The sequence below is a fragment of the Streptopelia decaocto genome (assembly GCF_964273445.1).
Source record: "Streptopelia decaocto genome assembly, chromosome: 6".
In the NCBI taxonomy this organism is placed as follows: Eukaryota; Metazoa; Chordata; class Aves; order Columbiformes; family Columbidae; genus Streptopelia; species Streptopelia decaocto.
The window spans coordinates 16924484-16951930 of NC_138660.1; the positions used below are offsets into that span (position 1 = coordinate 16924484).

The window sequence follows — 27447 nt, forward strand, 5'->3', positions numbered from 1 at the left end:
TCCAATAGAACTAGTATGAATGCAATTTAATTCAGTTGTTAGTGTGTGGATGATCAAATCTCAGAAATATGAGAGATCCCTTCTGCTTCAAGAGTTTTGTTACTTCGCACTGGTCTTCATGTCACAAACACGACAGATTCCAACAGTTACCCAAAGGAAGGCTCATAAAGTAGTTTAACTCGCCAAAAAAAACCAGCTTGCTACTAAAAACAAACAAAGCGAGACTCTACACACAGTCACAGTTGGTTATTTTTATCTTTTTGGTCATGAGAATGTTAGTAAACAAATCTTGCTTTCTTTCAACAAATAGTTTGATATACAGTCATATGTACAGAGAAATCTGTGTCCTTCAACCTTCCCCAAAACACAGAACATAACTATATTGATTTCCTCATGCCAAAATTCTTGATTATAAGCAACTCAGTAAATAGCAGTAAGCAAATAGTTCCTAATGAGCAGCTATTCATGCAGCTGAAAAACTTTGGGAAAGCTCATGAGCTGAATTTCAGCAGAGGGATGTAAATGAAAATAATCAGAGCAAGCAATGCTGCCTACAGGTAGCATTATAGTGTCTAGCATTGCAATGTATAACAGTTATAATGGAAGTATCAGGCAATTTTAGAACTTTGTCATATTTGACATATTTCAAGAAACGGAGATTAAGATTTCCACATTATCTGTCCTATGTTGGCAATTTTTACTGGAGCTTTTTTGAAACGCTATATCAGATTTATTTCAGTCATTTGTAAAAATTAGCATTGGTAGAAACTCCTCTTTTGCCCCTATTAACAAAATTCACTACACAACCATTTTCTTAAGCAGCTTGCTATGTATGAGTGTTCCTTGTCACCAAGAACTCATTTTTTCACCACTTCTATGAAAAATACTACTTAGCTGTTCCTGTGCAGTTCATGAATTTTTGGTCTCCTGGCACAGAGCAGCTCCAGCCTCGGCTGCTGAGGCAACAGGCACAGAAGCACAAGCAGAAACGCTCTCTCGCTTCTGGGTTTCAATGCTTCTGCTCCCCTGACTAGAGGCTGAGTGGCAGGTGGGACATGAGCCAGGAGGAGAGGGTGGAAGGAAGCATGGGCTGAAACTAGAAAGCTGCGGGTGGAAAACTAAAAGCACAAAGTAACTTTATTTTTTTTGTTGTTTCTATGGTTTTGACTGTTAAGTTCATAACCTTACCATCCTCCTACATAACATTTGTCTTATGAAGTCAAACATTTTACCAGATTTCTTTTCTTGGTCTATATTTTTCTGTACATTGTCTGACTTACAGGACAATATGACCATTTAAACAATCATGTCTTCATCTGCCACTGTAAACGTGCACAAAACTCCACATGTGTAGGAATCTGCATCTGCTGCATTCTCAGTAAAGAAAAAAAAAAAAAAGGGTTTGTGTCCCCACTCAATACAGCTTTTCAATATAAAGTAACAACATATAAACAAACGTAGTTCAAGAGGAGAGCTAGGTACTCCTCTTTTGGGATGTAAACATCTTTTATAGAATAGCCATGATGTTAAAAAATGTGCAATGGCTTCCTGTTATTGCAACAATAGATGATCAGGCAGGTGTGGAATGGAGAATGAAATGGTACTTTTGTGCTGAAATCCTTTTGAGACCTTGGCATCACTAACACACTGGAAATGCACATGCAACCCAGATATCTATTTGTCTAACATGACCGACATTCATAATGTTGAAGCAGCAGATTGTTAACCTCAACTGTAACTAGATTTAGTCTATAGTATAAAACCATTTTTCCTTCTGCTAACGGGACTAGCTTTAAAGTGGCCCATGCCAACACAAGTAACATGTAAAATAGGTTTTGGCACAGGTCCTCATTTCTCCCAAGACCAATGAACTACAGAGCCACTTCACTACACCTCACTCACTGTCACATAATATACCTTGATCCTCTCAAACTTCATGCATTTGGAAGGAAAACTCAGTGCATCAAAAACAGTGACTCAGTGCAATTATATAAATGACTACCAGGACTATATATACACATTTGATACATCATCCCCCTCCCCCCCCCCCCCCCCCCCCAAAAAAAAAAAAGTCCACAGGCATATACTTTGATCTTGACCAGGATTTGCTATCTTTCACCTCATTCATCCTTCTCTTTGTCTTTGACATTGGCTTAAATAAAAGGATAGTGACCCCAGATACAAAAAATCCAGTACCTGCTTGCTGTTACACAAATAATAATCCAACAAATCCTCTGTGTACTCAGAATTTCTTTCTGACATCTCTATTCATCTCTATTTACATGAGCAGCTGTAGCTCTTGCTTTCTCTGAGCCACATCATCACTGAAGGCACCAGATCATCTCTGACCACCTGTGAACCGCTGCTAAGGGCTTGCCTAGTACTATTGCACATCACCTACTGCTTCTAGGAAGCAGCCCTTTTTCATTAACTATTAGCGCTCCCATTTTCAAAATCATAGGGCCATGGTTCTTTTGCAAGTTTATACTTGCATTTCTGAAGGTTGTATGACCACTGTGAACTAATGAATAACTGTTCAAATTCATAGACCATAGCCTGGGAAGCCAGTGAAGGAAAATTAGGAGAGAAACCTGTAGTTATTTAATCACTTGGAACCTGGCTCTGCTCAAACACATGCATTTCAAACAGTGGTGGTTCTGACGTCAATGAAATTGGCTTTAACACAGCTAATTAGCACCAAAATGTGCCTAATCAGCACCTCTGCTACATCACTAGTGAAGTTCTGATGGACAGAGCAATTAAAATGCTTGTAGCCATCTTATGCTAAAGCCAGTCATGTGAACACAATAGCTGCTGCATGCCTTGTGCTGCAGTTACGTTGCAATCAGAACAGCAGCTACACATCTGTCAAGCATTAGGTATTTTTCACATAGACCCTCTGCAGGAAGATCACTGAATAATATCCATTGGGAGATGCCTGTTCAGTCTAATCACAGGATAAAGCAAGATATGGGAGTGTTACTGAACTGTGAAGTCACTGTGCTCATCTCTCATGCCCATCATGGAAAGATGTGAACAGGCACCCACCTGCCTGAAGCAACGTGCGCTCCTGCAGAACAGTCTCCATAGCTGTGGTTGTGTCAGTCCTAGGGACACTGCAGGCAACTGACCATTCTAGGCCATCTCTCCTGAATGTAATGTTAATACATCTAAAAAGCTGATTAGTTGAACTGACCCATCTTTTTGTCAGCTTTTCAGTCTGTCTTCAGAAATCCCATAATAGGATTTACTCTTCTGCAACAGTTCACATAGGAGCCCTGTAGAATTCAGTCCAGAGAGCTTTTACTACAAGAAAATAAGCTGCTGTATCATTTCACTGCACTAAATTTCAAATACAGCAAAAGTATGAGGAGTAACCAGGTTCAGCATTGATTTGCATGAGGTCATTTGAACATTATTATTCCTGTAAAAAGCACACGTGCTGTAGCAAATTCAAACTGCATTGCAGGAACATGATGAAAGAGGGAGAGCATTGGAACTGTCTCACCAGCTTCCTCACCCACTGAACAAAAAGAGACAGCAGCCAAGAAGTCAGACAAAGTAAGCAGGAGGCCTATATTTGGCAGCTCATTTTTACATGCAGCTCCATTTCAGAGAAGCAAATGAAGTGGTAGCGCATTTCAATCCACAACCTTCATTCAGCTACACAGAAATTTGCTAGAATCTGTATGTGGCTGAAATTTAACATTTTCTATTTCAACCATTCTTGAGGATTTTCTTAAGACAAAACATGCATGAAACTATTAAAGTACACACACACGGACTCCCCAGACTATCCTAGTGATATTTCACTTGCCAGTCTTCAGTGTTCCCAGGCTTTAGAACAGCAACTTGAAATTTGGAAGAATAGCATGTTTGTACACATACTTTATGCTGTTCTCAATTTGCACAAATACTAAACTTTCAAAAAGATGTCATGTAAATGAACCTTGAAACCTGCTGAATGGGATAAAGGGGTGAAGGAGGTAGTGGGAAGTATTGTGGGCAGTTCTGATCTCCTCTCAAAAAGCAGGGCTAGACAAAATCCGCAGAGAGTGAATTCACCGTGTTTAGAAGGTAGGGAAATGCATGTTATAAATGTTCAAGGCTGAATGTGGAAAAGGAAAAATCAGACATATGAGATAGAGCTTCAGAATTATGACTGGCATAGAGATAGTACAACAAGATGGCTCATTCACCATCTCTTTCAGTGCAAGAACCAAGTGGCCTCAAATGAAGTTAGCAAGAACCAAGCCCAAAACAAATAAAAAGCATTGTTTTTCCATACAAAATCAGTAGAGCTCTGTATCTGCTTGCCATATGGATTAAAGAGGAAACAAATTCATGGAAGAGATACCTATCAGCAGTTACTGACTACACAGATACCATAATTACCTCAGGGTGTTTCTGTATTAAAAATACTTGGAGCTGTGGAAATGACTAGAGGATGCTGGTCATATACATTTGTCCTGTTCTCATGTTCTGTCCTAGACATTTGCTTTTGAATTCTATTGAAGGCAGGACCTTGGGCCATAGTTGTTATTATTTTTTTTTTAATTTAAAAAAAAGCCTTCAAAAAAATCTCTTTATACATTTATTTCCATGCTGTTATCTCTCAAGTGATAGTAAGCCATAAAAAACAAGTAATATGTCTATTTGTGAAGTCCCAGAGATTTAAAGAAGGCTTAAAGTAGACAGGTCCCAGAGGACATCTAATGGAGTCCTGAATTGTATCATTTTAGGTTCTTTATTCTTGCCAAGGGCTGGTCTGTCCTGGCTTTGCTGCTTGCGTACATTCACTCATCCCGAGAACAACATGGAGGAAAGGAGAAGTGTGGAATGGAGTTTATCAGCTTAGAGCCAGGGGGGCCACAGTATGTCACAGGGGAAAGTCACTCTCCTTAATTTTCAACTGTTATGTAAAGGAGACAACTTGCTCAACAAAATGAGGAAAAAAAGGCTTCAGTAGGCTCTCCCAGACAGTGATTCAGAGTTTAACACCTACTCAAAAATCTTCTGAAGGTGTTTCCATCTCTCCTAGGCAGACAAGCTGGCAAATGCAGAAATTCAAGCAAAATGGCTAAATTTAGGCAAATAAATACCCCTTCTTGTGCAGATTGGAAATAGAGACAGAGCCTAAAGAGAGGACCATGAAATAAAACTGCTTGAAGACTGCCCAGGAATTATGGTATTTTATCATCACATCACATCTAATAACCAGAAAATGCAATTGAGTCACTCAGTAGGCAGTTTGATTTGATTTGATTTTTCTTTGATGTTTATAATTACATCCCATGCTAGCAGCAGAGAGGGTTGGGCTGTGACAGTGATAACTGATAACCTAGTGGTGCGTATTTTTGCCTACAACATCACGAAAGTAGCAAGTCGTGATAACCCCTAGCAGCAACAAGGGCTAAAGATGAGACTTTCACACAGAGGCTTTTGCAGCATTTATGGCATTACGCTGCCACTCTGTAGAAATCAAATGGTGTTTTTCAGCATAATAGGACAACCTTCCTTTAGCAAAATGATGGTGTTAGCTGAGCTCTGCAGCTCTGGAAAGCCTGGAGGGGCTCATTTACACAGGAGTTAATGGGCTGAATTGTGCACTTCTTCCCAAAATCCAAGCCTCTGTGCAGATATTCTCCCAGTTTTACTATCGTTCACCAACTTTTGCCTTCTGTCCTTCTGACCAAATGTAACTTGCATGGATTAGCTGTTTTCACAGCTGTATGAGCTACTTCAGATAACAGTTGCCTAACTTTCAAAAGCATAACAGCACTCATATCACAATCCAGGCAAATACTTCTCACAATTCCACTCATTTCATCATCTAAAAGTCCTTGAATTAATGTAGAATCATAATTACCCAAGTATACAATTAATTGTTTTCGAATCAGTCCTTTTATTATGATTTTTTTTCACCCTCTCTCAATTAGGCTCAATTTAAATGTTTCCAGCTGAAACATTCTGAGATAAATACTCTTGTGACTACTATGACAATAGGTAGTTCAAAGCACAGCATAAATGTAGCAGAATTTACCTGTTTGGGAACACAAAAGTCAGATAGTATCTTGAACTCAATAGATAATTGAAGCTATGCCTACTAGTCTCCTGCTGTTTTAATACAGTGAGCACTCTGTAATTCTAAATTGTATAAGGACATCTTAAACTGCTGTAATGCTGAAGTGTGTTGCCTATCCCGTGCTCAGGAATAGACGTGCAGTAGTTAGGGAAATGTCTTGCAGTGTGAATTTTCAAGAATATGTTGGACAAGCTGCTTCTGACAGTTGCTTAAGTATAGTTGACATTACTTTCAGAGAAGGTGATTATCTTTCTTGGTTTTTCCCAGACCTATTTTGTAGAATTTCACAGCATAGCAATGTTTAAGCCACAGTACAAATTTATAAAACAGCAGCAGTTTGGATACTTCAGGATTTGGTTTGACCACATGGCCTTCTGAAGTTCCTTCCAGCCTGAATTTTCCTCTGATTCTCTGCATAGCTATACATATTGCTATATATTAGACTGTTCCCCTCTGCTCATCACTATGATTTAGAGGTCAAAGTTTCACAAATGGAGAGCTACAGAGGAGACTGGTACATGCCTGCATATAAAAATGGTTCTTCTTCTGTACATTTCATACCCTTAATCTTGGTGTGTATATAACGTCTCCCATCTGTTTTCCTCCATATTGTGGTCTGCTTATACTCCCCCTCTATTTCTCTCTTCTGTTCTCTTTTCCTCTGAGAAGCACCACATTCTAAGAATTTTATTGGATATTTCTATGTGTTTAGAATTTGTCCAAAAAGTTCTGAAAGATCACATCTAACTGAACTGTATTTACAGATACACCTTCAGAAAAATGAAAAAAAAAAAGTTAGAATTTTAATTTGCAATAAAAGTAACAGCTTGGCTGCTACAACAATAAACTTTTATGTAATTAACTTTGTGGGATGGTAAACACTTTTCCTTATGTATAATAGATTATGAGTATGTAATAAATTGAGTTGGCTTCAAGATCTCAGCACAGACATAAAGGGGAAAAGAAAAAAAAATTATCACCTTAGAAAAAATGCAACATTCTTAAGTTCAATCTTCAGTGTAACTGGCTTCATAAGCTTCATAATCTGACTAGTATAAATGAGCTTTTGGTAAATGGTGTAATTTACATGTACTTACAGCATGTTATAAACCCACACAATACTTTTATTTCTTTCTCTAGAATTTGCTTCTTAGCAAGTGTTTTTGACAAGAAAAACAGCTTCATGACTCCATAAGAACAAAAATATTTGGAAATTGCTTCTAGTGACAGCCAAAATTTAGCTATGCCAAAAGCACCATTAAAACTGTAAAACTAGTCTATTTATTTTTCTAAAGCTTAAGGACTACATAGCCTATATCCCAAATATTGAAGTCAATGTTATTCTTTCCTCATTATCATTGTTTCTGGTTTCTTACTCCTTAGGTTAAGAAGGATTTGGAGATGCTGAGAACTCAATGGAGATGTGAAAACCATGTGTGAAACCTTATTTCACACAAAATAGAACTCAGACAAGTTTAAGAGGTTCATGTGACCTGCACTTGTTCATACAAGCCACGGAGAAGTTCCCTCTAAATCACATGGCAGCAGTAGCCTTTGTATTCCAATCACGAATCAGTTCAGCCTTAAGTTTGTTTCCTGCTCTTTTCATTTAAATCAACCAGAAATTTTTAAATGAAAAATACATTAAAAAAATAAATAAATAAAAGTAAAACACCCTCCTCCAGCCCCCCCCTCCAAAAAAACCACAACCAACCACTACACACCACAAACACACAAACCAAACCTACACCACCAAACTTATATGCCAAAATTCCAGCATAGCTGGAACACACATAGCTGAGCCGTCTCTGAACCTCACTGCCATGTACAACATGGTTGTCAACACTTGTTTTTTGTTCACTGAAAGCAGGATCTAGGTTCTTGGGTATTTTTGTGGCATTACATCATTTAAACTATTCAAAACTGAAATGAAAGTTACTAAATGAAAGAATTTTTAATGCAAAAGCTCTATTGCCATTTTTCTGTATATTATGATTTTAAAGAAATATACCAAAACAATTATTTTGTGAGTTCACCTACAAGAATGAATAAAATCCAATTGATAAGGACCTCATAGAGATTTCACGTGAGTGTCTTGACAAGCTTTAAATGACCTTATTAAGGCGGAATAGCAATTTTTCAGATTTATTTCATAAAATGAAAAGAATTGTGCATTTAAACTCATGGTCACATTTGAAAGTAAAAAGAACTTAATTTTTAGATGAAAACAGCAAAAAGAATTTTTAAGAACCAACTGAATTAGAAACAGCTGGTTCCACTGCTTTAATAAGTGACTTGGAGGTTTGCATTCATTCCTGGTTCATTCCACATATAGAGACATATTAATACTAACCCTTCAGAATATCCTTCCTGACACCAGGATAACCACACTGGCCGAGCTTGCAAACATCCTTCCCAAATGCTCATCACTGGGAAAGTCAATCCAACCTGACAGCACTGAGAATTATGACCATATCACTTGAGTCTTTAAAAGCATTTGTATGACGTATTGAAAGAAAAAAATAGGGTTCTTCCTAGAGAAACCATAATTAAGTATCAATGTTCATATTCCACCAAGATACAAATTATTTAAAAACTGTATTATGATAGAACTGTTACTAATGAAACAGTGGTTAAAGCCATCCACTTACACCTAGAATATAAGGGGGACCTTTTTTCCCCTGTGGTTGTCCTTTTGATTAATTAAAAACCAACCAACCATAAAAACCAAACCTGCTGTGACCAATATCTCACTCTTCAGCACCATATCAGAGGCACAAAGGTCAAGCCCTTGTGTGCATAAATATGTAGTGAGAGCCCTCATCACAAGGATTTCCAAACTTTTGATACCTGACATCTGACACACAAGAGTTTAAGCAACACACAAAACATTCTGATGTTCCACTGACAAACAAGATCAATAAACTACAACCAAACTAAAAATGTTTACTCCAACAAGCATGATAAAGTCATACATAAATATTGGGTTTGATGACAATTATAAAAGATCAGATCGTATTTATGTAAATATACATTCAAATATTTATATTTTATCCAGAAACTTATATATATACTAAAATATGACCTTCAGATTAGGCAACACATATTAAAGTGCATTTTTAATGATGTTTGACGGAACTGAAATGACACCCATTTCCCCACCACGTTTGTTTAAATGCAGCCTATGAAGTTCAAATAGTATGGCTGTCCCAAGAGATTCATAAAGTAGTCTCATATATCCAGGTAGGCAGTATTTACTTATAAGACTCAAATTGTGCTAGGAAAATTGAAAAGAGTTCTGCCATTGGTGTTGGAGAAAGTGAGACTGGATATTAAAGTGGATTCAACAACAGAAAAAATATCATAATAAGCACAGGACCTGGTAATATTACCCTGTGTTCAGCTTTATATAAAGAATAGGGGAATGGTTGCATGGATTTTGGCTTGGAAGACTGATGATAAAGAAATTTGAGCGTGTACCATGGAGCAGTGAGTAAATGCATATTCCTGAGGTCTAGTCCAAATATTTTACAGTATGCATATATAAAGCTTAACTAAAAAGATATCGATTCAGTGTGGCATAAAATAAGAAAGTAAATCATTAAGACAAGAAAGACATGACACAATTACCATTAGCTTAGCCTTTCCCTAAGGTTTAAGAACCTGTAATTGAAAGCCATGAAAAAAAAAAAAAACCACCCAAACATCACAGTAGGTCTAATTTTATCAAGCTTTAATTAAATTACTGAGCTACTAACTCAGTTCAACAAAGCTGGTTTTGTATGGCTCTTTTATTCCATTTTGGTGCTTTTTTTTTGTAATAAAGGTGAAATGCAAGACCTGTATTCAGGAAATTATTTAAGCATACTTTAGTTGTAACAATGGACTATCCTTAATGAGATCTATATATGCCTTCCCGTATCTTGCTGAATGTTAAGTGAATAGATGCTTTAAAAAAAAAAAAAAATTAAAAAATCAGAAACTTGAAGCCCAAATTGCAATCTGAGCTCCACTGCTGCTGCGCTGGAGGTCTGAGCTGCTTGGTGGGTGTTCAGGTTGTCTGAATTGCATCCAGAAATACACTGAGCTATTAACATGGCAGATGCCAGAGAGCTGCATGAGTTGAACCTCTGGTGTGTTTGGCAGGAAACTTTAATTTTAAAATTGGCTATAAATTTTAGGAATCTGAAAACAGGTGGCACACTCCAATTTGAACAGAAACTGAAGAAACTGGCATTGACTTCAGTGAGAGGAGAAGATGACCGGCCCAGCCTTCCAGCCTGCATTCAGATCACCAGTCACACTGCATTTACTGCAACCCTATCTAGGCTTCTTGCATTTACCTCTCTAACCAGGAATCAATACTGAATTGGAATTTGGGTCCCTGTAAAGGCACAGTGAAATAGTCCATGCATTTCTGAAGTATAAAAGTTCTGGCAAGCCAAAAATGTGCAAAAAATCAAATAGAAGCTCTATTCTATTTTATATGCCAGCTGTCTAGAAGGAGTTGCGAATGGCACTAAAAATTAGAAGAAAGGAATGGGTGTTGTATTAGTGCTCTGTCTCTACTCAGCCACCCCCAGCAATGGATGCATTTGGCAAGACTGCACAGATGTCTCCAAGAGCCGGAAGTGGAGATGTTAGTGCAAAATTTTCAGGCAGCACCATGACAATTTAAAACTCAAAAATCATACATGATAATTAATGTCAGGAACTATACTAGGAGCTCTGACTTCGGCCAATATATCCCCAGCAGGTGGCATGGTCACTAAGGACAAGAAGCCCAAAAGCAGTGTTAGCACATATATGTGCATGCACACATCAATGCAAAAGGAGTCTGTTTGCTATCTGTTCTCTTTCCTGACAACATCTTAAGAGCACTCAGGGAGAAAGATGTGGACCAGATTAATTACACTGGTAACATCTGTCTCCTCATAAACAAACAAACAAAAACCCAACCAAACTCTTTCCTAGAGCAAATACAGGGTACAAAAGGATCTGGCATGGAAGTGTAGTAGAACACATAAAGAATAAACTCAAAAATCGTAAAGATATTTCTCATGCATGCACTGAACTCTTGTATAGATACAGAGCATGTGCACATACACAAAGCAGTTTTGTGGTGCAGAAGATGCAATCAGAAGAGAGAAGGGGTGCAATTTCTGAAGAAGACGAAAAACCTTAATTCTGCAGGGGACCAAAATTGGTCTGCTGTGCCTATGAAATGGCTTGCATAGAATAAAGCATTTTCCAGATTCCCAACCAACTAGCAATTCCAGTTCTGAAGGTAATAATTAAAGTCCAGCTTCACACTGCAAAAAGTAGCAGAGCTGGCAGAGGATTTTTCCTGCTTTTAAGTGATCAGGCGTGAATCAGAATGGCAAAGAAAAATTTATCAGGAAGATAAAGATGAGACAGTTTTTGAGATTACTGAATCATCAGTTACTGACTGACAGCTGAAACCCTAAAAATCCCATTGGCCCAGTATAACAGTCACTATGGAGAGTGTGGATAATGCTAACTGCTTTTGAAAAAATCATCTCCATTGAAAAACGTAATACAGGAAAAGTAGGAAAAGTCATCAAGCATGTTGGTAAAAGCCAAATCTACACATGATAAACACTCAATGCAAAATGTGAGTGTGGTAGAATTCCGTAGTTCTCTATAGGTTCACACAAAACATCTGAGCCATTAGAACTGGAATAATCTGGACATTTGCAGTGGTTTTTAAATTTAAAATTGTCAAATGAATTATGCAGTAATGTGTTACAAACTACAGTAAGTAACAACATTGCAACATTTTAAGTTTAAAATAATCCTTAAACAATAAAAAGACCTCTTCCTGATTTTAATAGACTTAAGGAGATGTGCATGACATATTTTTACAAATTCATTCTATTATCATTTGTGATCTTGATTTATTTTAGTTCTGCAAAATACTTTTCCCTAGATATCATATTTTCATTTGAAAAAGAAATACCTATTAATTAAAGTCTTTTTTTTAAAGCAATTTAAACTCTAATCCTTCCTATTCCAAAATAAAACAAGTAACTAGCCATTGCTTATCTACTTGAAAATAAATACAGCTCAGCTTTGGAAAATTGAAAGGTTAGTGACAGTCACCATGAAATCTAATCCTTATAAGTCTTTATCAGTATAATAATACTTTTCCACTTTTGTCAGACTCTTTGCCATATTATTGTGTACTTTCACCATCAGAATATCAACACGCAAGAATAAACTTCTTAATAATAATCTTCATATTATCTGTAGCTCCTTAAACAGAGCCAGTCTCCTTTTTTTCAGACTGAAAGCTTATTCTTAACACACATCTTTATTGTCACTGAATTACTGTGGCGTGTTTAAAGTTTAATGACACGGCTACTCTGGTGATGAGTCTCTAGACACTATCACCTACTGACAGATTCATCTAAGTTTCAAAGACAGCAGAAGTGCTTAAAGTATACACAAGCAGTATTTGTACAGTGGCAAATGAGAAGCCCTGCCTTCTCTAAAGATGTGTGTGGCAGCAAGTGCAGTCCGAGCCTGGGGTGTTATTCACACACTGCTCAAGAGGCTGCTGGTCCCAGACACCTCTGGGGAAAAAGAAACAGAAAAAAACCCACCACGCTCAGAACAACAAAAACCCACCATCTAATGAAGTTAGATTAAAAATCACACAGATCTTGATCATCAATAGCTAAAATTCCTTGAGAGGACTTCTAAGAACTTTGTGTTTCAGAGCTCCATTTCATTAATTTGAATGGCTTCTTTCTCATATAGCCAGCTTCAGTTGTACTATAGAAATCTCCAAAGCGCAACCAAAAAACCCGACATTCACAATGTCGGTCTCCAGTTACTGACCTTACCTTGTTTCTCAGAGCAAACTAGTGACAAACTAGCCTCTCCACAACTGTGACAGGTCCACTTCTATGGGGAAAAAAAAACACAACTAAAAACACTAACCACGATCTGCTGGTTCAGACTCACCAAATTTTATGTTTGCATCAGAAGGGGTAATATTAGCATTACTGTATTATTAAAACCCTGGGTGGGGGGGAAGTGGATTCTTGGATATACATGTAAATTGTAGTCATCTAAATTCATAGCTTATAAATATGAGTTAAACCTCAGAAATTCATTTTCTAGTGGGGGTCTTTGACATTAAACTTTATGTTCATTTTCAAAGAATTATTCATCCTATACCAAAGACATAAATTCATTCTGGAAAACAACCAAAAAGCATTAGTTCTTGCAAAACAAAATTTCATACAAAGCATATTTTCTAACCTCTAAGTAACAGTCATTTTTCCAATTCTGTAACAGTTTCTTCATGGTTAGGGCCAAAGATGCTATTACCTCGTTATAGCACTTCAGAAATGCATTGGTGCAAATGTAAGAAAAATCTAATCCAATGTATTGAGACAGAATTAGAGAAGCTTCCAAGATGCAATAATTTATTTGCATGGACAACCAATAAGCAGCTACTAGCAGTCAGTGAAAAAATGGTAACAATATCAGCAGCAATTAGAAAGACTTTACCTATCAGCCAAAGGGTGGTGAGGCAGAGGAACAGGTTGCCCAGAGAAGTCGTGGGTGCCCCATCCCTGAAAACATTCAAGGTCACAGTGGAAGGGGCTTTGAGCAACCTGGTCTAGTGGAAGGTGTCCCTGCCTATGGCAGAGGACTTGGAACTAGGTCATCTTTCAGGTCACTTCCAACATGAATTGTTTTATGATTTTTAACATTACCACTTCACTTGAAAATAAAAAATAAGGCTAAATATTAGCCATAAATCCTGCAATTGTCATTCCTGAAGTCGGAGGGCCTGCATTAATATGTTCTCTCTCCATAACCTGTGGAAACTGAGGGCTAGGTGAAGCTTGTCATGCTTGCAACTGGAATTTCTCAGTGTAGGCAGCAGAAATGCAATCTTTCCAGTGAGAACCAGACATAACGTACATGTGCCATGCACATAGTCTGGGCATACACTGTACATCTAATGTTGTCACACATTAAACATACTCTGAATGTAGTGATCAAATGTACAGTGTAAAACTTTTTTTATAAACTAAAGGTTTCCACACACTGTGTGGTTCCTCCACATGTGCACTGTAGGAACACCTGGGGTTTCCAGCAGGCAGCAGCCCAGGGGAAGTTCAGTACAGCAGTTCTTGTTGAACTCCCCAACATACAGAAATATTTGACAAATGATGAATCCACCCAGGCAAAAATTAATAATCTGGGAAGAGTCCAAGGCAAAATCAATGCATGCACATCTAGAAGTGAGATCAGAAGCCCTGACAATTCTCTGAGGGAACCAACCGCCCATTAGGCCACTTTCATCTTCACCTCCTACCCTGATCTATTTATGCACTTTCCACACTTCTCTGACAAAGGACTCAGAGGAAGTTGTTCACTCAACTATGTACCTAGTGGATGAAGCTTGCATCAAAAAGCATATATTCGCAAAATATTCACATTCACAAAATTTGTGAAATTAAATGCCTGCCTTCACATGCAGTTATAAGATCCTAATTTTGATTTTTCCTCATGAAACAAAATTATCTCAGGACTTCATCAAGCTCTAAACACTCCCTCCTTCCCTCCAAATCTAGATAAACTTTCTGTGCTCCTTCAGAGTTATAAATGGAATTGCCTTTGCCCTCTTGAAACCTTCCCAAAGTGTGCCTTACTGTTAAAGTTACACATCTGTCTTATTCCTACATTGGTCTATGAGCAAATTTTCATTTAAAAGTGTTTAAACTCTTGCAAGTTTAGGCCCTGATGCAATCCTCAAAAAGTTATCATGTAACTGGCAATTTTACAAGCTTTCTGAGAAAATACAGAGGATTACTGGTGCGGGGACTGTGTTATTTAAATTTCCTCAGAAAATAGGGTTGGTCTGAACTACACTAAAGGGGCTGTGCAGAGGGGCTTTCATGCCTGTAGCTCAACTGTACCTATTACAGTGGAAATATGCATTTCAGTTTAACAACTGGTATTTATGATTCTGGGAATACCATTAGCTACTATGGTGATGCAAATTGGTTTCATAGTAATTTTGAAACAAACTTTTAACTCCATGGGATTTTGTACATGACTGTAGGCATCTATTTACAGTCACCCCTCCTGCAGCTATTTAAACAACTGTACATGGTAATTTACCAGAAAGTATCAAAAACAAGAAAGGTCAGTGTTTTCACATTTATTTAAGTCCTCCTGTCTTGCATGAAGGTTGCTAGCTTTTTGGTTTTTTCTTGAGATTTCAGCCAGAGGTGTCCAAAATGAGACTGAAGGACAGCATACAGTCAAGAAGAATTTATTTTTGGAGTTTTTTACTGGTAGTAGCTGCCCTGCTCTTTTCATACACCTGCATTTCATTGTCAGTATATCCTGCCATTTATTCAAATAGAATGCACAAGCAATTTGTTACATTGCATCTCATGAATATACAATCCACCCAGAAAATTATCACACAGCAGTCGGTGTATGCTTATATGAAATGTCTACCAAAAAAGTAAACCATTTTCCTTCACATTTTAGTTGTCTGTTCTCACCACCTATGTGATTTTAATGCCTCAATAGCCATCTTAGAAAGCACAGAACACTATAGCTAAAGAGAACCCTTTTAAATCACACTTTCTACATTATTATTTGCAATGGTCTTTGAATTCTCTTTTTTGGCCTCTTTTTCTGATGTCTTCCAATTATTCTTGTTTTCTGCTTGCCTGTCCACATGAGAAAAAATTGATAGTCCTTATTCATAGTTTCTATGAGGCCTTTTTAGTATAATATACCTTTCTGACTTGACCTCTTTTACTAGGGACATATAAAATATAACTCTTGTTTAAAAAGTAACTGCTCCCAGCACTTGAAAATTTCACCCAAGAGAGCAGTCAAAAATATGAAGCATGAGGGAAACACTATGTGGGAGTATCACAGCTAGAATTAAGATGAAATTTCAAAAAATATTTTAGTAATGAAAAATTCTAGTGATTTGCAGGAAGACTCAGAATTCCAGATCCCATCTTCAATAGTTATTCAGAATAATTTAAAAATTCTATACATATTCTCAAAACAAAGCTGACCCACATAGTCACAGTCTTTTAAGCAAGTGCCATCAACTTTGAATGACCTCTGGAGGGAAGAAGAGTGAGCACAGCAGTTGTACAATAAATTCTCACAGCTCATGCAACATTAAGTTGGATACTCAGAGAATGGGGGAAGCCAAAAGCATTTTTTCATCTTCAACCAAAAACCCAGGACAGCATAGGTGAACTCAAAGAGTGTATTTGTGAACACATCTCCTACTTTTTACTCTTTATGTATCACCACCTTTAGATGCCTAGAAGATCCCAGTTAATACTACACATCATGGCTCATTGCCTACCAGCTGGTTATTATTGTCAGCTTCTAGCCCAATTCTGAATAAAAGTGAGTACATTAGTTTTGATCTAAAAGAAACTAAAGGGCTCAGTTTGAGTTTATTGCAAACACCAGCTTCTTTCCTGGCAGAATAATACAATTGAGATCAGCTGAAAAACTCTTTTATAGGAGCTCTCTAGTTTACTGGAATGAGACTGACAACAAACCTTTCCGAATTTCAAAAATCTGGAAACAACTTAATATTCTTGATTTATCTTCCAGAATTTAAATGCAATCTCCTGTCTTCTTCTCTTCCCCCATCTTTTCTAGGAACGCAAGTAGGCTGAAAAGTGTAGGCTTGGGAGTTAGACAGACTGAAGGAGTAGGTTTAATATTTAAACTTGTATATTAACTCAAAATTTTTGAGGTTATGTTAGAAAATATTATCTTTGGAGTTAAATATATGTATATAGATGAAAAATAAATACATCTATCACCCACGTTCTATGGTAATAATCTGCATTTCTTAAATGGGAAGCTATGCTTGTCATGCAGTCTGAAGCTAAGTGACAAATGACACCGATCCTTGTCTTTTGACTACAGCTGACAGCTGTCTTTGTCAGACCATTTCCTCTCAAACTTGTGGCCATTGCCCATGAGATCCTTCTGAGCTAGATCTGTTCTAATACAAACTAAGACATGCTGCTTATTTCTTGGAACACTTTATGACACTTCTTTAACACTGGTTTGTTAACTGAGAGTACTTTAGTCACTAAATATCCATCTCAAAGGGAAAAGGACAGAACAATCAATTAGAACACCAAAATTGGAAAAAAAAAAAAATCCAAAACATATTAACATATTAAAGCTAACTACCTGATCTTCAATGTGAACACTTTAACCAAGACAACTCTATGAGCAAAACACAACTACTCAACTGATATTCCAGTTAAAAATGTGTCTGTCAACGGTGTCAGAACTCAACCAGTGTATTGAACAACTACATAAAGAGAATTATACAACCTCATCGATAACCTGATAGCATATGAGGTAATAAATTATGCACAATAATCCACTGCACAGTAATACAGTGAACTGCAATATCCATTTCAGTAAACAAACATCTAGTAGACAAATACAAGCCATCTTAGATTATCTCTATTAAAAATAATAAAAATAACAACACAAACCCCATGTAGTATTGCTTTCACATTCATTTGGAAAGGGATTTACTTTAGTTGTAAAAGAGAAGCTATACATCCATCAAGACAGTAATCTGTGTGAACACACCAACTGCACAGCTAACATAGAGAAAGAGGATAAACAAAGGTGCATCAAAAATATTGTTTGATTGACACTAGTGCCCAAAGACCTCTATTAGGATTAGGACCTGGTTGTTCTAACTGGATTAAATTTTTTATTATGCAAGAGAGATGGTCCCTGTATTGGAGATTTGACTATATGATATTTATGCTGGAAATCTTGTGCCTCTGTTCAGAAAATGCTGAGATGTTCGAAGCTTTTTTGATTTTGTTTTTGTAAACATGCTTTGTTTGATTTTGTAAACATGCACCACATGCTAAGCTTTCCACCTTCACATTTCTAAGTAGCAGAGTTTTGTAAAAAGCAGCTCATAGGACAAGCAAAAGGAAGCAAAAAGCAAAACACCATTTTCCCCAGTCCCCTACAACATTGATCTATTCCATAAAACATCTTCCAATTACAGAATCAGTATAGACTGGGTAGATTTCCTGGGACAAACCAAGTCACGCATAAGCACGCTTTTTGAGGGCAGTTTTTCACTGCAAGTGAGCAAAATTTCAAAGTCACAGAAGCACAGAATCACACAAAGCTCCAAATGCCTTTGGTTGGGAGGGACCTCTTGAGATCACATAGTCCAACCGCCCTGCTCAGCAGGGTCAGCTAGAGCAGGTTGTCCAGAACCATGTCCAGAAGGGTTTTGAATATTCTCCAAGAATGGCTTGAGCCAAATTAAAGACTTAGTGTAAGTTTGGCTCCCTCTGCCTTTTCAGGAATGATTGACATACTTTCTCATGTGACAATCAGCTCTGTTTAGTGCTATTGTTTCAGTTGCTGTCAGCTCAAACTAAAAACTCTGCAGTGGTTTGCTCAATTCTGCCTAACTTCCTATCAGAAGGGCTGATTAATTATTTTTAAATAACCCCTTTGAATATTTACAAAAGTCTAAACCCTCAAAATCTTAAGGTATACAACTGCAATACTCTATCCTTGAAATATAAGAATATTATATTCTCTGGCCATTAACTTTCTTTTATCCAGTACAGGAACAGTGTCCTAGGCTGACATATAAAAGACAGACCTAGCTAGCTAAAATGCCACAGTAGTCTCTTCCCGTTGCCAATAGATATCTAAAACCTGAGGGGAAAAATACACTCCGAGTGACAGCTCTGAAATAAGTCAATGTGTGACAGTAATCAGTTCTCTTCTGTCAAGTCGGGTTCCACGAATAAGTTTCCTAGGCTATGTGCCAATTGTCAAGGAATAAGAACAATGGCATAAAGTTGTACTTGGCTGTTTCCCCCAGAAATCAAGATTACCAGCTTTCAGCTAAGAGGAGAGCCAGTTACCCGAAATGAGGAAGTTTCTGGTGGGTTGTGACAAAATCAGGAGATAATGGCTGGCTCAAAACCAGGCTCTGAAATGGTGAATAGAAGCGACAGAAGAGACCACGTCTATACATGACAGGTTTGTGAAGTTTTTGCAGGATGATGGACCCAGAAAATAAAGAATGAGTAATACAAAAAAGAGACAAGCAAACAAGTTACAAGATGAGAACCAAAGGGCTTTGCATCAATTATAAGGATGTAATAAAAATCAAAGCAAGAACCAGGGAGTGTGTAATCTCTGTGCTATCAGCTGGAGTAAGGGACAGATGAGTGGCATTGTCTCTGATGAGGAAAGGATGGTTCAGAGCCACATCACGTCAGGAACAAAGACCAAATGTAAAGGTGACACTGAGCAACAAATACCCCCACCTCTAATGGGGAAAAAACATCTCCTTCCCTCTTTTTGTGTTACAGATCTCTTCCTCCTGACAACTCACAAGAGCAGATAATCTGAAATTAGAGAGGGGAAAACCTGTTATGAACTTCTGGAGTGCAAATATCACTGACAAAAAATGGTCATTTCCTTTCTCTAAACTGTCCCTAGCTGAAAGTCTCTCTGTTCTTTCCTTCACAACAAAGAATCTCAACAATACCACAGAAGCTGTAACAGGAATGTGAAAACCATACCTATAAAATTAAAGGACTTAAAGCAGAATAGCCAAGAGGGAGAGAAAAACAAACAAACAAAAAAACAATCCACCAGCCACAACAATAAATTAAAAAAAAATAGATAAATAAAAGAAGTGAAATAACAGAAAAGGTACAGAGAGAAAAGAATTGTGTGCTGCTAGGGAAAAGGAGGGTAACAGAAGATTTAAGGATGGGAGGTGGTGTGAGACAGTCAAAGAGAACATCTGTAGGCAAGTAATGTCTGAGCCTCTTCTTCAAAAGCTATGAAGAATGTAAGTAAAATATAATATCACAGGGGTAAGTTTACATCAACTGCCTTACCATTGGTGGTGACAAGGTTTAAGTAACTACTGCACATAAAACCATGAAACAAAAGAAGGGATATACAGAATGAAGAGACTGCAATGCTCAGGATGTGTTCAAGGGAAGGCATTAGAGAAGTTAGATGAGAAATTCCAGCATATTCATGACTGGTATATACAGCTGTGTTACATGTTCTGTGTGTGTGTGTCAACAGAGCCAGACACAGCTCTGGGATCAGTTGTACTCTTTAATTGTTAGTGTTTTCTGTTCAGAAAAACAAACACAAACAAACATCAACCACACACCAAATCACACACCACAGTCTGGATGAGGTCACACTTGCTTTCAAAACTAGTGGAGTTTAGGCACAAGCCATGCCCAACTCTGTGTCCATGAAGCCAGCAAACAGGCTTTGACCAGCTTTAATGACTAGCTTAAATACAACCTAAGAGACATCTAGGCAGGGGTCACATGTGGACTCAATCTGAGATCACAGTAAATATCTAGGGCAGAAGAAATGAAGGAAAATGATAAGATAATGACAGAGAAGGAGGAGCAGACAAGCTACTGAATGAGGAAGAATGTGTGAAAGATTAGAAGCTTGGTGGCAACAACATTTAATTTATCAGGGTGCCACAACAAGGAAGAGAAAATACAATACTTAAAATACAAAATTGGACGTCTGATGCAAAGTCATGTACAAACAACTTAGAGAACATAGGTGAAATTAAAGTAACTGATCAAGTGAAAGCTTGATAGAAAATCTTAAGTGCTACATGGGTAGGGCAATGGTGTCTGTTAGAGAAGAGCTGATGAGAAACAGTCAACAGGGTTGAGGAACACAGCAAACCTGGGAGCCTGAGTGACCCCAAAACATGGAATATGCATGGTAAGAAGTGGGGAAGCGGAAAGTTGCATTACAGCCTGTTTCCAGGAATGAAGGGGTGCAAGAGCACTGTAAGAGCATCAGAAAGGCATGGCACAGTGCTGAGGGAGCCACATCAGAGGGGCTGACATTCAAGCATTAAACAGAGTTGGTAACGTTTCATGCAGACAATCAGCTTCAACACCAGCCTGGGCAGATAAAGTCTCTGGTTCATCTGGCTCTGGATTTCAGGACTTTCCATTCACTCAGAGCCTGGAAAGACTCCTCAGGTCTCTATGCTGTCAGATGGGCTGGCTCTTGGCCAGCATATCTCAAGTGCTCCCCTAAGAGGCTGCAGTGTCTCTTAGTTTTCCCAGCTTCTCCAGTTCACGTTTAAAACCAAATACTTCCCATTGCTTTGATTCCCATTTGCCCTTAACCACCATGATGTAGCTATCAGCCTTGCCATCTCTCATCTGTCACTTCACAAGCTGACAGATGACTGCTACAATAGCAGGGATAGTCCATATCTTTAGCACAAAGTCTTGAGAAGTGTTTAAAAATTAACAAGAAACTTTCTCCTCTTAGTTACGCAAAAGTAATCAAGAGCAAACCCTTCAGGTAGCCCTTCTTAACAGTGAAAAATGTTGGTTCAGTAGTTAAATGGTACCACACCTCTTGCTGCAAAGTATGCTTAAGAACTTTCTGCAATGTAAATTGGAACAGAGAACAAAACCTGACTTAATATATAAAATAATTCCCTCCACATGCCCCAGGCCCTTCCAAAACTCACTAAATTTCCTGATTCCACAAGGTTGTGCCAACTGAAGGGAATAGCAAGGTGTATAAAAAAAACACCGGAATGGTGCATTTAAAGGACAGAAACACAGAATCTTTATTGCAGAAGAAAAAAGATATTTGTCAAAGCATGGATTTAGTTACCCCTGCCACCTGCCCTTTCCTCTTTGCTTTTGAATTCACTCAGCATTCCTCTGAAGACAGCAATGACTAAAGAGCAGGGCTCACCATACAGCAGTCAAGCTTCCAGCAATATCTGTGGATATCTATAAGTTCTTGCCACAGTTTTACTGCTGAAGTCCTCTGTTGAGCACAGTGTGCTACATAACTAACAAAAGTAAAATATTCATCACCTAACTGGACAGAGCAGACCTTGGGCTCCGACCTACATCATAAATGTGTTGAAAACAAATCTCAGTAAAAGGGGGACCTTGCCAGCAACTACAAGGTGATGACAGCTGTCTCCAGCCCTACAAATCTTACACCTGAGCCAAAGGACTCCTTACTGAACCACGGAGGCTCTGCAGACACCCTAGCTCAGGGTTCGCTAATAACTTATGTTTGCACTGTGCATCATCTGTGACTCAGATGCTTTTAATCTCACCTTTGCATGACTAGAGACAAACTCTAATAATTTTACTGCACAGATTCTCAGACATGGGTGCGCAAACAGGACAAAGCCAAGCCACAAGACACTTAGTATTTTCTTTAAAAAAAAAGGGGGGGGAGGGGGGGACTGCTATTGTGAGTAACAATATCAAAGAATCTAAAGGAGCCAAAAACGAGACATAAGTGATACTTAACTAAGTAGGCTCCTTTTCTAAATTCTTGAGTCTCACATTTAAGACAGAAAGAAAGACATTTCCATCATTTAAATCACATGGTTTACGGGGCTGGGGCTCCAAGAACATCATGACTTTCATAACGAGGAGTCAGCAACGATCCTTGCTGGAGTCACTCAACGCTTCATTGTCACATTCCAGTTCCCACACCGCAAACCGAGCACAACAGCAGCAACTTCTCCTGGCATCCCGAACTCGGGGCGGCCGCTGCATCGCTCCCGCGGAACAGCAACAACCCCGACCCGCCGCCTCCCGACGCGTTCGGGCTCGACAGCCGCTGCCGGGCAGCGCTTCTCAGGTGTGAAGAGCCCCAGGGACGGCGCTGCCCTGCCTGACCACCGCTCGCCCGGCCAGCCCGCGCCCGAGGTGCCGCTTTCGAACCCGCCGCAGCCCGCACCGCCCCGGGCGGGGATACACGCTGACCGCTACCCCGGGGAGCGCGGCCCCCGGCCCGTCGCCACCGCGGAGCCCGGCCGTGAGGGAGGGACGGGGGAGGCGGCCGGGGCGGAGTGAGGCAGAGGGCAGGGCCGGGAGGTGCCGCAGCCGCGCTCCTGCTGCCCCGACACCGCCGGAGCGGAGGGTCCCGCCGCCGCGCGCGCGATGTCCGGCCTCCCCGCGCCCGACGCCGAGCCCGGCCGCCCCCCGCGCGCCGCTACCAGGTAGGGCCCGCGCCCCCGCCCCTCCCCGCGCGCCGCCGCCTGCGCGCGTGGAGCTGCGCCGCGTCGCGAGGGGCTGAGTAACGGCTCCCGGTGCCGCCCGTCCCTGCCCGTCAACAGCGGCTCCGGGTGCAGCCGCTCGCCCGCGGATAACGGCTCCAGGTGCAGCTTCTCTGCCGCGGATAACGGCTCCAGGTGCAGCTTCTCTGCCGCGGATAACGGCTCCGGGCGCCGCCCGTCCCCGCCCGGTAAGGAGCCGCGCTGGGCGCCCGCGGGTCCGCACCGCCTGCCCGGTGAGTAACGGTTCCGGTCCCCTCCCGGTGAGCAGCCGCGCTGGACGCCCGCTGCCGGGGACCCCTACCTGGGCTTATCGCGGCACAAGAACCAGGGAGCCCGCGGGGAAGGGGTCCCCCCGCCTGAGGGCTGTCACACGGCGGCGGGGCGGTCGCAGGCGCCGGGCCGCGCTTCTGTGGTGGCCGAGGGGCAGCGCGGCCGGGCGGCCGCGGGGAAGGCTGTGGCGGCCGCTCGGAGCCGCTGCCGGCGGGAGCGGCCGGGGAGGACGAGGGCTGGGAGCAGAGGGAGCAGCCGAAACGGGCACCGTTCAGCTGCAGAAAGGCTGGGGATGCGCTGCTACCTGTCAGAAGCTGGTCAAGGCTTTGCTCCTACGCGAAAAGCAACAATTAAAGGGCTTTTCTTAAGAAGAAAAATGTAGATTTTTGTCATCTACTTTCGCTATAACAGCTTGTTTTCAGACCGTAGCGTCTTAAGAAACTCGGTAAGTTATTATAATTAGCGCTTAATAAAATACCTTTGGGAATTGTGCTTAAATCACTTCGATGCGTGTACCCCACCTAGTAAATCAGATTCCTTCACAATGAAGGAAAACCGAAAAAGCACTGTACTTTTATTATCCCAGCTCCATCAAACATGTATTTATAGCACTTATGAACAACAGATTAGCACAAAACTTCCTTCAAGACGGAAATTGATGCACAGATAGGAGCAGCCTACCGGAGATGCAAGATGTGGTTAAGCATAATTTTCAACAATCACAAGTAAATTGCATTTTGATGATAGGAGGCAGACAAAAGTATCATATAAATTGTACCATTGAAGTGTGATAAAGACTACCAGGGATAAAAAGCTTATGTTGCAAATTATTACAATTTGTTTTCTTATAGTTGTTTCCAGTGCAGTGTCCCAATGAGAGACAAGTCATAAAAAGGATAGAAATAAAGTTCTAAGAAAACACAGGCTTTAAAAGGAAGGTAGTGAAACGATATATAACTATCTGCACACTCAAGAGGAACTGGTTGGGGAAGGGAGAGACTTAAGTGGGAGATAATTACTTTCAGTAGAAATTGCTGTTATTCACTTGAAGGAAACAAAAAGCTGTACAGCAGCCCCTCAAAGAGAGTTGACTGACTAGTGCTTAATTAATGTTTCTGCACTTTGATCTGAATTGCCTGACCTAGAAATAGCCCTTCCCGATTTTTCCCTTGGTATTTCAGAGTGAAATGAATAAGATTCAGCTTTTTCCTTTTTTTATGTTGTTGTTAATCACAGATAGTAATTTTATATGCAATTTCTACACACTGAATACCAAGGTGATTGTACTAACTTCAATATTTTGTGGGAAGCCACAATCTGAAAGTGAGACTCAGAGTTTAAGGCCAGAGAGACTTCTAAGTTATCTGATCTGACGGCCTATATTTCACACTCTACAAGAAAAATTAGGTAGAATATAATCTTGACCCCAGTAACTTGGGTTAGGATGAAACAGATGTTCCAAAGAGACAGTCTTAAAAGGTATTACAAATTAAACGAGCTGCTACTTTCCTTGCTTGTGGTCTTGCTTTCATTGTTACACATTTCCATCTTCATAGGCATACAACCACCTTCCAAATCCACACAATTGTTGCTAAGCTTTTCATCAGTGTATAAAACTGAGGAAACCAATCCTACTCCACTTCAGAGCTCTGCCATCTGGTCATCTCCCCAGCTAGTTCTATTACCCAGAAAACTTTATCTATTTCTGTAGCAAGGCCAAGGCTTATCTTGCTCTTGTGAGCAACATACCTTTCTCTTCTTGAAGAATGAGAGATTTTCTTCCTGTAGTTTAAGCAAGTCAGACTTCCTTGCACCAAGAACTACTGTTCTCTTTTTCATGTCTTTTATCTCCTGCAGCTGGTATGTTGTCAGCTGCTTGTTATCTGTTAATCAAGGTAACCCTTTCTTTGCTGAACAGGTATATATGCTTCATACATTCTGTCTGTGAATAAGGGTCAGAGGACTCCAGGAAAGAAGGTGACCAGGTCAGTGAGTAATTTTAGGCCATTCCTGTCTTCACCAGGAAACCTTGGGGAAAAAGCACACCTGGGAAGCCATGGGACAGATAACTTTTCCTCATACTCTTTCAGCTCATCATGCCCACCACACAGTAATTGGGCAACTTTGATTGGGAAGTAGTTACAGCAGCTGTCAAGAGATACAAACAATGAATGATAGCATTTAGGAGTTAGCTTACCAAAGAAAGTTTTCACTGTCAAACTGTTATAAATCAAATAGTATTTTGCATCTTCCCTACAGAATCACTTTGGGCACCGGCCTGTTTCTGCAGCTATTCACACCTTATCTACACTAAACTTCCTAAACGAAGTCCACAGCTCTGCTCACCTTTCTGACTCTTCTATCACACACTGCAATTGCTATCTGAGTTCCACATAAACTCAAGGTGCACCTTAACTCCTGCTTGATACCTTCCCTTGCTTCAGCTTCCATATCTGAAGGCAAAACCATAAGCCCTGGGTCTGGATGCCTGCAGCCACTATGGAGCACAGTAGAGCAGGCTAGTGGCCTTTGGATATCCACTGATAAATTACCATTTCTGACAGTAGCTTCTTACTGTGAACACTTACCCTGGGGATCAGATGAGCAGCTGCAGAGAACTGCACAGTACTGGTAGCTGTCACTTTTTCTTCCAGCAGCTAAGACATTTTTGGTGCACATCACAGTCAGGAAGCTGGAACTGTAGTCTATAACAAATTACTGGGTTTTTTATGGTGGAGTAACAAAACCACATTAAGACCTTTAACATACCAGCTTTCACTTTGCCTCTTCAGGTGAGAGACAGGAAGAAAAATACTTGAATTTTTTACGTATGTGCCAGGAACTTCCCTGCTTCTGTCTCCCTGCGTAAGATGGTGACTATTTAGGGTGCTCTTGCACAGCTGCCTAAGGAAATACAACCACCCCTTTTGGTAACACTGCCATTCCTCTGCTCAAGCTTATGAAACTAAACCTATACACATATGCAATTTTTGGCCAAACCTGTTTATCTGAAAGTGGTCCTAGCTGGAATATAGGAGTCTTCAGACACATCTTCTGGACTGGCACATGCTTTCAACACACTGTAAATACTGTTCTTCAATTCAGAAATAGAAGCAGTGCTAGGGCTTAAAAGCAACATCAGACTGAACAGTAATTCAAAAGAATTAAAATGCATATCCACCCAATAGAGATGAGAAGTAGCCAGTTTTATATTTTAAACAGTGAAACAACAAGCCCAAAGAATATCTGACTATTTCTATGAAACTTTCCATGTAGTACAAAAAGTTTTGTATCACCAACACAAAATGAAATATCTTTGCTACATCTCACTAATACCTGGTGTAGCAGAAAACTTAGGCAAATAAAGCACAGAGAGTGGCCAAGAAAAACCTTTTTGGTTTTATAGGGTCCAGCTGGAAACCAAACATTTTTTACATTTGATGAATATGCTAGGATATTCAAAGCTGTGAAGAGATCCAAAAGCTGCAGCTCTATCAGACCTTTCTCACAGATAGCAGGCATGTGGCACACACTCATTGCCGCTGGTCACTTAGACAGTAACACTAATATCACAGGCTTCAGGTGATCCCTGCTCTTGCGGTCCAGCAAAGCAGCCCAGATCTTGTATAACAGAGAAAACAGATTTGGTGGAAATCATTTTTAAAAAATCATTAAAAAAAAAAAAAAGTAAAAAAAACCCCAAACAAACAGAAAAGCATCATATAATCCAACAGGAATCAGTACTAAGAATTTATTTTGGACAATTGTCAGTGCTGAGTGGAATGAAATAAGCAAAGACAACTATTCAGGTGGTGAGGGGTGATATTTGATGAGACTGACCACATAGCTTACAGATCAGTTCTCCAGATTTTTCCATCTCTGTAAACGAGAAACAGCTGTATAACAAATCTTATTTAAATAA

General features: G+C 39.7%; 1 protein-coding gene across 4 annotated transcripts in view; it reads left to right on the top strand.

Moving 5' to 3' along the window:
* Window positions 1–23101: 23101 nt before the first annotated feature.
* The window catches only part of SPHKAP (SPHK1 interactor, AKAP domain containing), a 69962-nt gene continuing 65616 nt past the window's right edge, over window positions 23102–27447 (top strand). For 3 of the 4 annotated variants that reach the window (XM_082055832.1, XM_082055834.1, XM_082055833.1), the window contains exon 1: window positions 23102–23198. In XM_082055832.1, the coding sequence (XP_081911958.1) occupies window positions 23140–23198 (59 nt within the window). In that variant the 5' untranslated portion in view covers window positions 23102–23139. Of the gene's footprint in view, window positions 23199–25443; window positions 25511–27447 lie in introns of all 4 variants that reach the window. The other variant, XM_082055835.1, reaches the window with a different exon arrangement.